Raw genomic sequence first — 17,657 nt, forward strand, 5'->3', positions numbered from 1 at the left:
AAAAAAAAATAGACCTTGTCTTTAATGTTTATTTCACATTATCTAAGTACATCCAGATACGCAAATTTACATTTCTATTTCACATCTTTGCCTTCCTGATATACATATAACAGGACAAAAAAACACATCTGTAATATTTGGCCTATAAAATCTTGCCTGGGGAAAGTAAGATTCTCTGACACCTTACTCTTCTGCATATGGATACAATACAATTCTAAATAACTAAAGGGATTTCAAGACTGGTAAAAGAAAAAAACATGACTGGCTTTATTCCATCTCAGAGTATCTGTCCTTGCTTTTATAGTGGTCTTCTAATTGTTGAATTACAGGTTATTAGAGGCATTATCTTTGGGAGTTCCTTAAAATATTTCAAACTTTGGATTATTATTTCTGCAACTCTTGTGCATGGTACGATGTTGACAACAGTTCCCCATCAATGATGTTGAAATGTTGGCATTGAGGTCTTGTGTACGCACCTAAGGTGTTTTTAAAAGTAGTCATCACCATGACTATCCCTTTTTTTTGTGAAAATATTTTGCCAGACTAGAAGACAAGCAATTATTTCTTCCATTAGGTAAAGAAAAGGGACAGACCAATACAATGCAGTACTAATTTTGAAAATAAACAATCACATCGAATTAAAGAATCTAAAATTTAGTTGTAATTTTATGAAACCCAAATATAACAAAATCACATTGCAATACTAGATGACTGCATGTTCGTTCTGTTCAATATTTCCCATGAGATCTTTTGTATCACTAGTTCCTGGACTTGAATGACTGTTAAAGTAGAGAGTATTTTCAAAGGTGGTTTCTTGAGGTAGGTGCCCCCGTCTCTTCTTATGAAAGTAATAGGCAGCGAGGCCAGCACCCATTACAATCAGGAGGACCACGACAACCACAGCTCCTGTGGCGCTGGAAGATTTTTTGGAAGGCTCCATCTTCCTGGAGTCAGCTATTAAGAAATAAAATCATTAGCAAACAAGTGGAGGGAGAAAGAGGGTTGGACGTGATGGAAACAGTATAAACTGCCTTACTGTATAGCTAAAATGCATGAGTATTCTCTTCATTTCCAAACAGAAATACAAGACATGAAAAACAGGAGCCCCCCCCCGCCATGACATGCAGTTATGTAAATGGATAAGATGATTATTCAGTTACAAGAATATTTTATCTGTAAGGTGGCATTGAGATAATATTTTAAAAATAACATATGTTTTATGTTATATGTGTGTGTTTATATAGATAGATATGAAAATAAGGGAAAATAAAATAAAGTAAGAATAGTGGAAATTTGAATTCATGAATATAATTAGTAAACAAATTACATCATTAAAGTAATAAAAGGGTTATGGGCAAATGACAAATCTCAACTGAGTTTTGTTTTGAGTTTTTTTTAAAGCAGTTAACAATATGAATAAAATAGGATTAGTTCCCGAATTTAAATCATCTATAAAACTTCAAACAAAAAAAACTTTGCTAAAAATGAAAAAGACCCACAAAGATTCCTAATAGAAATTTCTTCCATGGGCTCCCAAAGAAGGATGCTTTGTAAAATGGCAAACAATGTCTTCAATAACTTTTAAAACAAAAACCCCAACCCGTTTCGAGTCCTGTTTTTCTAAAATATTATGTAAGGTGGGTGACAGATCTGACCTCCATGTGCCCCACCCTCATCCCACTGGCCAAGCTCCTGAGCTCTGAGAACAATCGCGGCCTGTTCTCACACTCTGCACCCTGCAACTATGCCCAGGAAGGATGCCTGCTCTGCTAAGACTCGACACTCCAGCCCCACCCACGAGGTCTCCGTACTCACTGCTGTGGCCCACGTACTCCGCCATTGTCGACCCCCCAATCTCACGCCCTGCGACTTCCTGTCACCCCACCTAACCCCCACCCACTAAGACCCCTACCCTACCCACAAAAGACCCAGCTCAATAAGCTGGACTTGGATTCTCTTCTGGAGTTCCTCGAGGAGGTCCTACCCAGAACCCCCAAATCCAGGCTGGCTGAGCTCTTCTTAGGGTCATCCATCCCCTAGCCACGGAATAATGATCTACAGTAATGACAGAGCCCTGTTAGCTCAAGGAACTCGACCAAAGCTGCAGGAGGAGTAGGAAGGGACTATTACAGCTTTTAAAACTTCAAATTTCACAAGAGTCTTACCTTTCGTTGTGATTAATGTCCGAGTCGGTTCAGGATCAATAACTGTAAAAAAAGAAATCAAATAGTTATAAAAATCCATAATAACTGCAGGTAGATAGTAAATTTTATTACCTCCGAGATACAAGAAATCCTCTCTATTTCACTTATGATAGCATACTACGAATGGGAGGATCAATAGATGGATGGATGGAGATACATGGATAAGACAGATAAACTGATTGATCGGCAGAGCTGGATAGACAGAAAAAAGATCTGCACACTTACTATCTATCCATCCTCCATCCTTCTAGCTATTGCATTACAGCAGCGACTGACAACCCCATAGTGAGTTTGAATACATTGCAAGAGCTGAACATGTGTTCCTCCAAGTTGCATCTGAGCAAGGATACTTCTTTTAAAATGATACTGCTCCTCTACTGACAGTACTCAATCTACCCACGAGTGAACTACCCAGAGTAGGCTGGGGGTTTTGAAATTGGCCCACTGAATCCAGAGGCGTTAGAAGGCATCTGTGTAACTAGTGAAATAAAACTACAACATCGTACCAGAGGGGGTGAAATGTTAAAATAGAGTTAAAGAAGGCTACAAATCTAATAAAACCTACCGATGGAACCTAACTTTCTTATCTGATTCATGTAATTAACTTTCTACCGCATTAATAACTTTCTCTCTTAGGAAGGATAAGACGGCATTGCCGTATTACTTAAGACCACACTGTGAGCATTTAACACTATTAATTTCCCCCCTCCCTCTTCTTGTCATGGTCCTTCGCGCCATCTCACATGGAGACCCAGTTGGTCTCACATGACTTATTCCATAATCACTTCTGAGGACTTTCCAGCACTGGCCTCTTCTGCTTCTCCTTAGCACAGTAAGGCCTGGAAGGTACCTACCCCCAAGTGCGTGCAGTTTAGCAAATCTGTATTCAAGGACATCCCATCGTAAGAACACCAATAACCAAAATCACTGTGTCAGCGAGGCAGGTGGAGAACACCCCTCGCTCACTCACAGCTGTAGGCAGCAATGGACTCAGTGAAATGGATTTTCCACCCACACAGGGAAAGCTCGACAAAGCTTGAGTGCACCTGTGTCACCCCACACCTGGCATCCCACTGTTTGAAGGAAATGGGGGCCTGTGAACATATGTAACGTGCAACAAACTTTTTACTCACTTTTTGCTCTTTTACAGATAAATCCTTTGTAGGAAGAACAATGAATATTACTCCAAAGCCCAGTCGAGGCAGCCAAAGCTACACAATCATTTCGCTCAGTAGAAGGATCTCCTGAGTTCCAGTTGACAAAGGACAATGGGCTGTTGTTTATCCAGAGCCATTTTCCTGATTACCAAATAAAATCAATAAAAGCAAAAGTTTAAAATAACCTATTTTAAGAGGTGGGGGGTATCATGTACAGGTGTAAATCCCCTAGGATGAGTGTTATCATTATGTATGTCTAAAATTTACCAATAAGTATTTTGTTATAAACAAAACAAAAACCTCTAAGTTGTTTCCTTATTGGCACAAAATTTCTAAGTATATCAGTTTCAGTTTTTACTACAATTAAGAGTTGTTTAAAAGTAGAATTTTAACAGGCAAGAGTATAAAAACTTATTACAGGGAAGAAAACCAACAAGAATATGTTTATTATATAGTTTTAGTTGAAAATGTATTTCTAACTTTACAAATATTTATACTTATCCTTTCCTAGTTTTTTATTCTGCCAAAAAAAAAAATGAAAAACACTCTTCAAATAGTCTTTAACCTAGCTACAGAAGAAAATTTTAATTAGCAGGTTTGAGAATAATACAATATGTGAGTCATTTAAACTTGCAGTTTTTATCTGAAATAAAAATGAGTTTGAATTTTCAAACTCACCACAAATTAACCATTACTTAAGACTTTCTGGAGCTGAACTCTTGTTTTATATACAACATTTTGAAATAGCGACAATTACATGGCTCTTCAAAAATTACCTTCAACATTTCTGAATAATCCTATCCAAAAATTGGTTTTACTTCTAAGAGGTTCAACTAGGTATGAAATAAAACTGGATTCAGCAGCATTTTCAATGGAAACCAGGTAGGAACCTGCAAAGTATAAAAGGATAAATACGATGAGAAGACTTTAAGGTAGCTAAAGTACTTTTATAAACAATATTGATATTAAGAGCAATAAAAATCATCCTAATATTTAGGGAGGCTGAAACAAGAAGATCATATCTCTAAAGCCCAGCGTGGGTGACCCAGTATTCTTGTGAGACCCTGCCTGAAAAATGAAAAATGAATAAGGGCTGGGGATGTAATTCAGTGCAAATGCCCTGAGTTCAGTATCCAGGGCTGTAAAAATAGCGGGGAGGATAATTTCAGTAAGTGGGTGTTTGTCTTCTCAAAATATTAGTATCCATTGTGAAAATATGGCTTTGTAAGCACCATTTTTGTACAAGCATGCAACGAGTTCCTGCCAAATATGAAAACACAAGTGAGATATAATAGGACTTTAATGACATTGTGGCTCATCTGTCAGTAACAAACAGATGGAGAGTGCAAAGGAATGTAACGGGGAAAAATAGGTGCGACAGGCTATGGTCCCGCCCAACACTCATGTAGGTGACGCAACTGATGGGGAGAATGGGCAGGAAGAGAACTTAAGTAGAGAAGAACAGAATTTTATGTAGCAGAGACAGAAACTGATTCCAGGTAACAGTAATTAAACCCAAAGAAGGAGGACAGCTTAGAACTTGTTTTAGGACACGGATGGTTTGATCTGGCTGGAGAATCATCATAATCCGGTCAATGTGTCAAAACAAACAAACAAAAAGAATTAGGTTAAGCCTCACTGCAGGAGATGAGAGTTAGGCCTCACTGCAGGACACTGGTATTTAGATCAATGGCACAGATGGTAAAGAACACTTAGTTCTGTGGGACAGCAGAAAAATACAAGATACTATAGGAGCATTAATCCAGCTGTCACGTACAGAACATTCAAAGTGAAGAGAGAGAGAGAGAGAGAGTGAGAAAACTGGAATGTAAAGCAGACAACTGTGGAGTTGCCACTAAATATATTCAGCATTAGATTATTATAGTAAACATCTACAGCTTTCTAATAATAACTAATATATTTTGAACATTTCATTCCAGGCATGAGATTTTGCTTTGGTCTTTACAAGCATTATTCCATTAAATTTTTACAGGACTTCAGTAAGTGGGTTCTATTGTCAGATCCTCTTACAGATGGGGAAACTAAAGCACAGACCGAGCTCAGGAACTTGCCAGTGTCCTCACACTAGCAGAGCAGAGTCATGTGATGACCCTGACAATCTGAATCTGAGGGCCTACACTTAACCATAGGCCTACATCCCCAATCACCGTGTTCCGGCCTATCCCCTTGCTAGCTGTTTTCTCTGCATAATTACATAATCCAATATTAAATGTATTTCACAGACATTGACCATTTGTGTCTATTATGGTCTGTGTCTCGATGTCCCCCGCAAAGCCTCATGTGGTCATAGGTGGGCACTTTAGGGTGGCTGGATCTAGGGTGTGTGATGCTGTAATGATAATGTACCATTAACTGTAATTAAAAACAAGTTTTTTACATATGCATTGTAAAATTTTAACATACACTTCTCGACATGGAAGAAACATTTTCAACTAACTCAAAAATACACTTCTCATGACATCATCAGAAATGGCACAGTAGTACTTCCAAAAGCGCTTTCCTTTACAAAAGCAATGAGAATACTGCTAAATTTGTTAAAATCGATTTTTGTCAAAATCAACTTCAGCATGCTGAAAATTTACTAAAAATTTATAAGACTCCAAGGAACATCTGTACAAGAAAAAATGAATAAATCTTGGTAATGATGGTGTGTTTTGTGCTATTTTAATTTGTCTGAATACCACTGCCTTCTCACTAGCTCTGTGGTATTCTTAAAATTATCAGCCCCACACTCATAGAACCAACAGCCCAGATGTCACTGCAGGGGTCAGAATGTGGCTGGAACTCCTAAGCTCCATTCTCAAAGAATTTCCATTGTTTCTGCTGCCTGATAGTGTCCTAGAAAAGGCTACTTGCAAAGCTTGTCTTTGTTTCAGAAGTCCCTCACTGCAGATTGACTTTCTCTTAGGAATATTTGTCAAGAACTATCATTGGCAGTGAAAGAAGGTGAGGAAAACAATAAGCTAACAAAGAACTGATGTGCAAAAGCTGGGGAATGAAATATCTCTAAGGGACTTTTAAAAGCATTGATGCATTAACAAAGGTCACTGATATGCAGTAAGATGCAAACATGCCCAGGAAAGACCTGAGCTGGTCCTAAGCTCTCTTCTGTCTGACCTTGGACTTCTGCAAAAGCAGGACATGAAGGCTAAGGTAGAGTTTCCAACTGCCTGGATGAGTGTTAAAAGCACATCCTAGACAGAGCCCTTAGCAAAACCAGGGAGACTTAGTAGCTCTAGACACATGAAAACATCTGTGTCTATCACACCTAGGGGAGCCGCGTCTAAAGAGATTTAACATACAGTTACATAACACAAACAGATTGTAATCAAACTGTTAAAAACAAAGAGCCTTAAAATTGGCAAGAGTGAAATAACTCATGATGTACAGAGACTTAACACTAATTTTTAACCAGAAATCATTGGTGCAGGAAGAAATCAGATGAAATACTGAAAAGGCTGCAAGAAAATGACTTCACCAGGGATTTTCTATCTAGAAATACCAACCTTCAAAGATAAAGGAAAAGCTAAAACATTCCTAAGTAAACGAAAGTGACTTTCTTACTACAATAAACATGAAAGAGACTCCTTCATGAAAAAATGGCAAAATAAAAGATGTACTTAGACATATTGTCTTTATCAGTAATTTCACTGAATCAAACATTCTAATTAAAATGGAGGTTCGTAGAATATTCCACTTAATTAATTAGAAAGGTTTAACTATATGTTTTTTGTAACTATATTTTTCTTAAAAAATAAAACACACTTTCAATCCAAAGACACGAATAAGTGAAAATAAAAGCATGGAAAAAGACATACTGCTATGTGGACAATAACTTAAAAAGAGCTGCAGCAGCTATGCTAATAGTAGACAAAATAGCCTTTAAACAAAAATTAATTCTGGTGACAATGAAGACTTTCTATAATGATAAAGTTTCAGTCCAACAGGAAAATTTTGTAGGTAACATATATGTACCTGACAACAAGGCTCAAAAATACATGAACAAAAAAACTAATACAGCAGGCTTCAGCTGATGCAGAGAACACAGTTAAAAATTAAATCTGACTTCTGAATGAACCTAAATGAGAATATAACCGTTGCATTCCACTACTGGATGAAGAACCCGGAGTGAGGGTTAAATACATATAAAAATGTATTTAAAATAATTCAGTAAAATGTGTGGTAAGATTTAACTCAGTAGCTTCAAAATGTACCCTAAAAAAAGTATCTTTATTTGCTATTTGTCATTTCAGAGGGAAAATCATTCATATACGTCATGTGTATTTGGGTTTTGTTTTTGGTTTTCTTCACAAATACAATAACTAGATGTAAATTCATTTTAATTACTTATCAGCTATAAAAGGCAAGTAGAACACTTGAGATAACTGAGGATGAGAATCATAACAACTTAGAACATTAGGGCAGAAAGAAAGACTTGTTGAGCACATGATTATTTTTCATGTGAATTTAGTTTACAGTGTTAGAGATTATATTTGGAGAGCCTAGTATTAACTATTCTATTACCAAAAAACTCGTTGAAAAATAAACAAGTATTTTACACTCCTTGTATTTTACATGTTAAGTCATTAGCGTCGTGGGACCGTGGAATAGACACCTGTGGGATTTTTCTTTTAGGAAATGTGGCCCTTACTCATTCGAAGACATTCCAGAGTAGCTTGGCCCCAGTTCCTTGTGAATGAAGATTCGATGTAGTAGCAGTGACCGTGGAAAGGAATCCACGCATTGAGCTCTGACTCCGGACACCTGCCGGGCAGCTGGGGTGGCTCAGTGGCTGGAATCTCTGTTAAAATAAAGCAAAACTGAAAGTGTCAATGTGATGCAGAGCAATATTTTCACAGCTATGGGAAATGATATCAACTATCACTATTCTAAAAAGCCTCTAATGTTTATCATTCAAATCTACCATTTTTATTATAGGGTTTTCATTTACTTTACTATTTTAAATATATTGCAATAGAACACACAATGACATAGCAGTAATCATTCACAGACAAAATTTAAAGCTCTAGATCTATTAATATCTGTAAGGATGTTGTAAGTTTTTACAAGTCCCAAAATAATTTATAAAGAAACTTCCTTCCAAGTCACTCTTTCCCTTTCTGGGGTCCTAAACCCTATAAATTCTTCTTGGCTAATAATGGCATCTACGATATAACTAAATATTATAGTTAGGATTCTGGGACTGTGTCCATAATATCTGCTAGTCTGAATAAATTACATGCATAGAATCTGATAGGATTCTATTAATACAAACTTGCTGTTTCTATTGAAAGGGAGCAGAATTTCTTGGGTAATCTGTCATTATAGATTCAGAGGACACCCGCAACACCAACATGCACAGATCTATAAAGAGAAAATAAATTCTAGAAATAAAGACAATTTACTATCTTCATTATTCTGACATGTATTTATCTATATGTATCTCAATATCTATATCCAAGTTAGTCAAATGAATGTTTTGATTTCTCCTTAGCCACCCGAGATACAGCATGCCTTAATAACATTGACAGTGGTGTGTAGTAACTTATTCAGAACATTTCAGATCCCTCAATTGTTGTCACGTATCCAATTACCATATGATCTCTTGCAGAGAAAATAAAAACTTTCATTGCAATATGAAGTCTTCCAGAAACCGTCAACATCCAGATAAACACAGGCCGATTTCAGCCTGGGCTCGTTCGCTGCCCAGTTATTGTACCTCATTCTCCATTTATCAATCCAAGTGTAGTCATTGTTGGTCTGCAAGAACAAAAATTGCCATGAATATAGGGTTTTGCCTCATTTAGAACATACCAGAAGAACCTTGCAGAGACTAAAGAGTACATTTTATGGCTGGTTCAACACAGTGTCTCCAACATCTGTGAATAAAAAGATTATAAATCACTTGTACCAACTCAAATTCAGTGAAAGAAAGAACCCTTTCTTAAAAATGGTAATTTCTTGGAAATCTCTAGGAACACATCCTTGGGAACAATTGAGAACAACACCACTAAAAGGTCTAGGGCCAGGGATTTAGCTCAGTGGTTCCACCACCTGCCTTGCAAGCACAAGGACCCAAATTTAATCCCCGGTATCAAAATAAATAAACAAATGTACTATGTCTTCATCCATGCAACTCTTTTTTTTTTTTCCCAAAGTTTTTCAGGTCCAAGGGAAAGTTTGATTTCATAGCAAATAAAATATGTATATTAAACTGGTTGTTTCATTCCATTTGCTCACTTACTTTCTCATTAAAATTGAGTCAAATTTATGGCCACATACAAAGTAATTGATAACATGAATATCTGTCAATAATATAGTATCATTTTAACAATTTTAAATATATTTTTACAGATTATACCTAAGAACAGGTGTTATATACAACATTGACCAGAGATAATTTAAAAATTGAACTATTTTATACCTTTGTAACTGCATCATTTACCAAGACAATAACCAAATACTCAATGAGAAAAACGAAAATCATGTGTTTATCTCAAGTTAGAATTCATTTTGTGTTCTCCCATCTTTAATCAAATATGCCTACATAATCATGAAATCCACAGATATAGGAAAATAATAGTATCGTTTTAGTCATCGATATTGGCAGCATGGAAAAACTATTTAGACTTTCTTACAATAAATAAGAGTCTACCTATAGGAGAATTGTGCACACATCCATAAGAAGATGAATAATCGAACAAATCAATTGTCACAAATAGTCAACAGAGATGTAAGAATACCTTGCTCATGCTTAGTCCCAGAAATGATTACAGAACTAATTTAAAATATGCACTTTCCTACTTAGGAAATACTAATTGTGTAACGTCTCTCTATCTCTACCTCAGGGCCTTAGGAACTCTATAAAATGTGACAACAGTCTACTTAGCAGCTTTCTCCTCTCGATGCTTTTCTCTCTCGGTACGCTCACCTTATGTCCTACCACCCCAGACTACAGTACTTCTGCAAAGGCTGACTTTCTCAGAGAAAGCTGACCCTTTCTCTCCTCGGCCCAACTGTCCCAGGGACACTGTCTTTCTCTCCCTAACACTTCTGTGACTATCTCTTGGCTGCCTACTGAAACCTCCATTTCTGCAGTTTGTAAGTTCGCTGGTTCACTAGCTAGCTGAGTGCAGAGAGGAAGGGTAGGTGGTTCGAGAGGCGTCTGAGAAGGCTCATTTTAGGAATAATTTGGCACTTCTATCACCACTTAGGTCCGGGCCTCATCCCTCACTTCACACCGTGCTCACCCTTACCGAACTTCTTTTCTCTGTTAGGGAACACATGGAAATTGACTGCAAGGAGATACTTCTCACACATGAGCGGAAGCTCCACACTTTCAGGACCTGTACCAACTCTGGAAGAGCTTGTCACAGAAAAACGAAAGCATCCTCAACACCCAGTAACCATGCCTCTAACTCCTTTCTTGATTCCTGCAACCTGCTTGTAATCATGTCACTGGACAGAAATAAGCAAATACATAGAAACTAGTTAGATTCAGAATATAATTTTGATACTCAAGACAGTTCTCTAATTCTTAGGTTGATTCCTGATGCACAGCTTACAAAAAGGCAGTGGCTCCTTGAAAGATGGGATTTTGTTAGTGTTTGTACCATTTGTATTGCTCAAGAGTGTCCCTGTCACATAACTGTTCAGCAGGATGGACAGGAGAATCACATTCAACCACAATTTACACATGGCAAGTTGTGTCTTTTTCCAGCATCTTACCAAGTTACTGTTCAGGCCAATCCACACAGGTACATTCAATGGCTGTATTTTTAACCACAAAAATGCATTCGTATAGGGATCCAGAATGCTGGCAAGAAGGGAAGTGTAGCCCTTGCAATATTTCTCTGCCTCATCCCATGTTAATTTATTTTTAATGAGTGAATAGCTGCTTTCACCGTATTTAACAAAGCCACCTGCTGGAGCTGTTGTTGGCGAATTAGGCAGAGCAGGATCTGGAAAGAATAGATTGTTTCTATTAGCATTACCACTAAATAGTAATTGAGCCATCAGTATATAACTCCTATGCCTAATCCATCAACAAAATAACCAGAATAGCAAAAACCCAAACTATCAAGTGATAAAAATATTTTCGTGAACCATTTTGCATCAAAAAACAAACTATTTTTTAGTCAGCATGCCTTATTGAATGATTTTTCATTGATATTTAGGATAAGGTAGATATCTGATAAAGATTCTCAACTAAGATAAGATACAACTGCTACAAATCTGTTGTTATGTAGTAGCTAGATAAAAAGAATGTCACAGTTTAATTATAAAAATCAACTATCTGTCATCTTGTATTATGAATGTTTCATCTTCTACCTTTGCCAAGTTTCAAGTCCAGAACAGGCTTCCTCTCTCTCTCTCTCTGTTTCTCTCCACTCATAACCTCATCTGTTTGTACCTTTTTGCACCCCATATGAGTAACGCACTTTCAAGACATGCATAGGTTGGAAAGAAATCACACACACACACACACACACACACACACACACACACACACACACACACACACACACACAAGAGTCCTTGGTTCCTTTAACCTTGATTTCAGGCGCATCTTACAGATAACTTCCTGTGTTCACGTACGTCTCCCATCACTGATCCAAACTGACCCGGATTCTGGAACCGGGCTAAGTCAGAGCCCCTTCCCCTTTATACCTTTCCTCTCAGACATCCTAGCATGAGTTTCTAATCACTGCTTTATGCCCATGCCTGACTCTGCCATTTAATCAAGACACATAACCAGTGCTTGCTTCTGTTTTGCCTATTGTCTTTTTTTTTTTTTTTTTTTTTTTTTTTTTTGGTAGCCCATGAGTTACCAATGGCTTTTAAATGGTTGGGATTGGGGGTGTGGATTAAGAATAATATTCCTTGACACTGTAAATAGTATATGAAATTCACATTTGTGTCCTTAAATAAAGTTTTATTGGAATACAGCCACAGACATTTGTCTGTGACATTCTATGACCAAGACAGAGTTGAATTGTACCCACAGACTTTGTGCATCCATACAACCTGGATATTTACCATGTGGCTCTTTATGGAAAGTAACCTTAGCCAAGAGTTCTAGATATCTTTGCTTACCAATTTTCCCCTTGGCCAACTCTCTGTCCTGTTCTACTTTATCCTAACCCAATCTATCACCTGGCTCCTTCTGATACTATAGACTGCTTGACTGTATTTGGTTGTCACTGATAAACATTAAATTCATTTCAGCCTCCCTTTCCCCTGCTCCTGCTGCCCTCTTGTGTTGGAAAGATATCATTAAACCAAGAGTCCAGGACCAGACCTTTAAAACGTCCTGGTTTATGAGAAACTGCCTCACCGAGTTCCAGCTTGTGAAGGTCTGGGTTTAACTTACTGCCATCAGAAAACCTGGGGACCATTACACGTGGCAAATGAGGCTTGAAGTAAGGTTTAAAAAAAGAGAAAATAACAAGACAGTTGCACAGAAGCCTGTATACAATTAGGAAACTCAGCTGTACCTACTTTGCTTATTCATAAAATCCTTCCTAGAAAATACACAGGAGAAAAAAAAAAAAAGAATTGTTGACAGGTTGTCTCTAGGTGGCAATTTTATCTTTTCTTTCTGACTTTATTAATTTTCTAGCTTTTCAGCAAAGAACACAGTCTATATATTTTTAGTAAATGTGCTGCCGAAGCTAGCACGATATTCTATATATTTTTAAAAAGAGTTTCCTGCTGGGTGCGGTGGTTCTGTAACGCCAGCACTCTGGAAGGCTGAGGCAGGAGGATTGCAAATTTGAGTCACGTGTGGGCAATCTAGTGACTTAGCAAGACCCTGTCTCAAAATTAAACAGTGTTTTTAAAAGGCTGGGGATGTTGTTCAGTGCAAAGGCCCTCGGTTCAATCCCCGGTCCCCTACAAAAATTTTTCTTTAAGTTATTATATGTTGGAGACCAAGACCTATGTGCGCCTCCACCCTCCGTGTGTGCCCCTCCACCTTGTGTGTGTGTGTGCCCCTGATAGGAACTTTACACCCTCCCGGGGGCATTCTAACCCCTCCCGGCGACATTCTGGCCATGCCCTACCTTATCTAGCTGGACCAGCCTAGGTTAGGTAACCTAGCAACCGGAAAAGTCCCTGCTCATCCCTGCCGGCATAAAAGCTGCTGTGTGAGAAATAAAAATTGTCAAAATTTGACCACTAAAAGAGCTCTGTCTGGTTCCTGTCTTTGTGTGTCGTTCCCGTTCCCGATCCGGGTGCTCCCCTTCTTGAGCCCTACTAACAACGAACCCCGCTGGCCGGGGCAATTATATATATGATACATAGTAAAATATATTACATAATAAACATACACATGTTTTAAAGTTATTATATATGTTTTGAAAAATGCAGAAAACCAAATTGAAGGAACTAAAGTCCCTCTTTGTCACACTGTTTGAAGAGAACAACACATTCCTATTTGGATGCGCTTCCTCAGAATTTTTGTCATTCTTTTTAAAGGGGAATTGATAGCGGGTTTTTTGCTTTCTCTTGTTGGGTACCCGGGATCGAACTCGGGCCTTGCGCTTATGAGGCAGGCGGCGGAACCACTGAGCTAAATCCCCAGCCGGCCGGCCCTGATAGTGCTTTTTGATAATTTATAGTTTTTACAATTTTATCAACTGCCTTTCTTCACCTTAACAATGTAACTCTTCCTTGCGTCATTACAATATTTCCAGGATTATTAAGCATCTCAAAAGATTCCATCAGAGATGTTTAGAAGAAAAAGAACATTTTAAACAGGCGGTGGGTGCCACGGTTCCAGTCGGGAAGTGCGCTCCCCTCCACACCCCACGCTACTTGGTATTAGGGCAGCCCAGGAGTCAGAGGCACTGCACCCCTGGTGCTGGGTCCTTTGGGGGCCCACGGGGAGATGGGTTCCAGAACAGCCTCCCCCTTGCTCAGACCCCCAACTCTCTAGCTGCTTAAGTCTCTTGTATAAAACAGCTCCGAACCTAATCTAAACATTATACAGCCGATACATCTATCAAAACGTGAGGCGCTACCCTGTTAACATCTACAGGTTTGAATATTTTATGCATCAGCTAAAAAGTTAATTTAAATACAAAATTAACAACTGAACAAAAACGGGATGGCGCTTGTGCTTAACTTACATGCATCCCCCTGTATACTTTAAATCATGTCTAGATAATTATAATGCCTCCCACAATGAAACTGCTATAGAAACAGTAATCACGCTGTATTGATTAGAGAATGGTGACAAAAACAGTCTGTATCTGTTCAGTGCAAAGACACACAGAAGGGTTTTTTTCCTAAATATTTTCAATCTGTTAACTGGTTAAATCCAAGGATGTAGAAGTGGTGGATACAGAGAGCAGGCTGTATAAAGAGAAAGTGACACGGCCAGGACTGGATTTGGGGCAGGGACGTAAGAACTCTGCAGTGCCTTTCAAACATCGGAAACGGTTGGCAATGATTTTCCAGTTCCTGTCATGAGTTCACATCAGGTCCCTGATTCTCCAGAAAGTGTGGAGAAACCTGTTAGGTCCAAGATAGCAAAGATCTTCTAACTCACTTGTGCTCTGAGGACAGTGTTCAGGGTGACACCTTCCCATCCTCAACCCTCACTTCTAGTCCATTTTTTTTTTTATTTCTGGCTCTTTTGGGTAGCTGGACATCATTGTTCTAGTTTCACTAGACACTAAAACTGTACACAAACATCATATTGATTCACAGTGAATATCCACATCTTCTGTTTTATTTTATGTAAGCATATGCCTGATTTCTAAGATGTAAAGAGAAACCCAAGTTAGATATCTACATTTTTTTAAGACACAAAACAAAACAAGCTGGACACAGTGGTGTATGCCTGAAATCCCAGCCCTCTGGAAGCTGAGGCAGCAGAATCTCTACGAGTTTGAGGCCAGCCTGCACTACATAGTATGAACCTGTCTCAAAACAAAACAAAAAGAACATAGAACAAGGCATGTAGGACATTTTGTGCCAATGGTTCTCACATTATATGAGCACACTCCTCTGCTGACACTTAAAAAAAAAGTACAAGTAGACAAATATTTCACATTTCCTACAAAAGTAGGAAACATTTTAATTTCAAATTTAATCTACCCAAAGTTCAAAACTTTCTGTAGTGCTAAGGAAGTAGACTCGTGATTACAGTCTAGGAAACATCACCCCCGCTGTCACAGGCTCACACAGACTAAAGTCAGAATCAAGGCGCTGGCCTATCTGAGAGACACATTTGAAATCCACCGCGCCCAGACAGGCCAGCCCAGCAGGACTCACCCGGCAGTGTCTGGCATATGTAGCCTCTCTTGCTGTCACAGACATCGTCCATCCATTTCCCCGCGTCCCTTGTTTTCCCTCCTATAATCACAACGCAGTCGGCCTGTGTATTCGCGGGTAGAGGAAGACAAGATAATCAACAATTATGAACATGAATTCATTAAAAAGCAAAAATCTCCAAGGTTCCTAACTTTCAAACTTTATCACTGTTCTGCTTTATGGGTGCTCAGTCCATAGCCATTTTGGGTCCTCCTGTTCCCACTCTGCATGTGGATCCCTTGCATTTCACTCTTGCTCTCCGAACCAAAAATCAAATAGATGGGGATAAATTTGAGACCTAAGACTGGAAAACTCTGTTATCTGAAATGGTGCTAATTGCTACCAAAACTCAGGAACCAAAGACACTAGGAGAACACAATCTTTCTCCACATGAACCCTCTCCCTCCAAACCCAGAAACAGGGGTCCTATTGTTTAGGGAAAATGAGCACAATCCACATTTTATTGCTAACTTCACTTATAAAATAACTATTACAGTTTTGGAGTGAACTGCTATTATAGCTAGAAAGTTTCCTGTCTTCTTTTGGAGGAGATTATGCCAGTGCTGGAAAAATGCTGGACTGTATTTAGTTGTGAATGTTTGTATTTCCATGTTTCTGTAAGATAGCTTAACTGCCAAAAGCAAACCCCAAAGAGTGACATAAAACTCATACCGACCAGGGTTGTCATCCAGTATTAGAAAAAAATTGTGATTACAACATGTACTGGGCTTTTCTAACCTATCAGCTGTAATAATTATAACTCATACTCACAGTATCTGACATGGATCTAAATGTTGCCCATGACCGGTGCAACCACTATGGAAATCAATGTGGAGACACCTCAAAGAGCTGGGACTAGAGGTTCCATTTGACCCAGCCATCCCTCTGCTGGGTATCTTTCCAAAAGAATTAAAAGAATCAGACCATAGTGATATATGCGCAGCTATGTTTATAGCAGCACAGTTTGTAATAGCTAAAACTTGGAAACAGCCCATTTGCCCATCAGTTGAAAACTGGATAAAGAAGATGTGGTTTTTCTATAAAATGGAATACTACTCAGCCATAAAGAATGAGAAATTAGATTAATTCATAGGAAAATGGATACATATTGAGGATATACTCACAAGTGAAATAAATAAGTCACTCATGTGTAGATACTGAATAGTTTGTCTGGTGTGAAAAACTGTAATAGTACATAAGATCCTAATGGGATAATTGACAATGTGAAATAGGAAGAAAAGGGCCAAAGGTGTAGGGAAAGTGGGAAGGGTAGGAGAAGGGTAATAAGGGAAAGAAAAACAATAGAAGAAAATGAAAAAATGGAAATAAAGTGTTTGTAAAGGGGGAGGGGAGGAGGGGGTAAAGGGAGGGCAGAGACAAGGGGAAAAATGAGAACAAAGACCCATCATGTAAAGGTACAAGATCCCAATGATGAATGCAACTGTACTGTGTACCTAAAATGTACCAATAAATTCAATGAGGAAAAAATAAAAATAAATAAATGTTGCCCGTGTATTACTTCAAGTTCACATCAATCCTATAACGTAGGATTGTATTGCAATTGTACCCATTTTTTCGATGAAAGAAATGAAGCACAGGGGAATGAGGATGCTCTCCCAAGGTCACCCAGGTAGTTAGGTGAAAAAAATCAGCATCCAAGTCCCAGACACGCAGTCTCCAAGCCCACCTGTGAACGCCCTACTATAGGGCTCTCCGTGAGAAGGAATCCAAGGTACCCAGGAAAGGAGCCCTGCTTGATAAAAGGCCACAAAGGAAGGAGACATTGAGTACCACCTCTATTGAATGTGCTGCCCACAACTTTCCTAGCCTGCCTTCGTGGAGAGAGAGGGGCCGGCATGGCAAGAACGCAGAGGAGAAATGGAGAGAGCGCCACCCCTGGTCATGCTGGGGAGCTACATGTCACACGTCACCAATCATAAACCATACGCACGCC

The 17,657-nt window shown here is 38.7% G+C and overlaps 1 protein-coding gene across 1 annotated transcript in view; it reads right to left on the reverse strand.

Annotated features, from left to right (window-relative positions):
• Positions 1-309: 309 nt before the first annotated feature.
• The window catches only part of Mrc1 (mannose receptor C-type 1), a 93,192-nt gene continuing 75,844 nt past the window's right edge, over positions 310-17,657 (reverse strand). Inside the window, exons 23-30 of the mRNA XM_033759702.1 lie at positions 15,665-15,767; positions 11,111-11,343; positions 8,977-9,142; positions 8,034-8,183; positions 4,138-4,251; positions 3,338-3,502; positions 2,166-2,207; positions 310-954 (exon numbers count right to left, since the gene is read on the reverse strand). Coding sequence (XP_033615593.1) covers positions 704-954; positions 2,166-2,207; positions 3,338-3,502; positions 4,138-4,251; positions 8,034-8,183; positions 8,977-9,142; positions 11,111-11,343; positions 15,665-15,767 — 1,224 coding nt within the window. The 3' untranslated portion in view covers positions 310-703. The remainder of the gene's footprint in view (positions 955-2,165; positions 2,208-3,337; positions 3,503-4,137; positions 4,252-8,033; positions 8,184-8,976; positions 9,143-11,110; positions 11,344-15,664; positions 15,768-17,657) is intronic.

This window comes from Fukomys damarensis, unplaced genomic scaffold (genome assembly GCF_012274545.1).
Source record: "Fukomys damarensis isolate Sample0158 unplaced genomic scaffold, DMR_v1.0_HiC HiC_scaffold_37, whole genome shotgun sequence".
NCBI classification, from domain to species: Eukaryota; Metazoa; Chordata; class Mammalia; order Rodentia; family Bathyergidae; genus Fukomys; species Fukomys damarensis.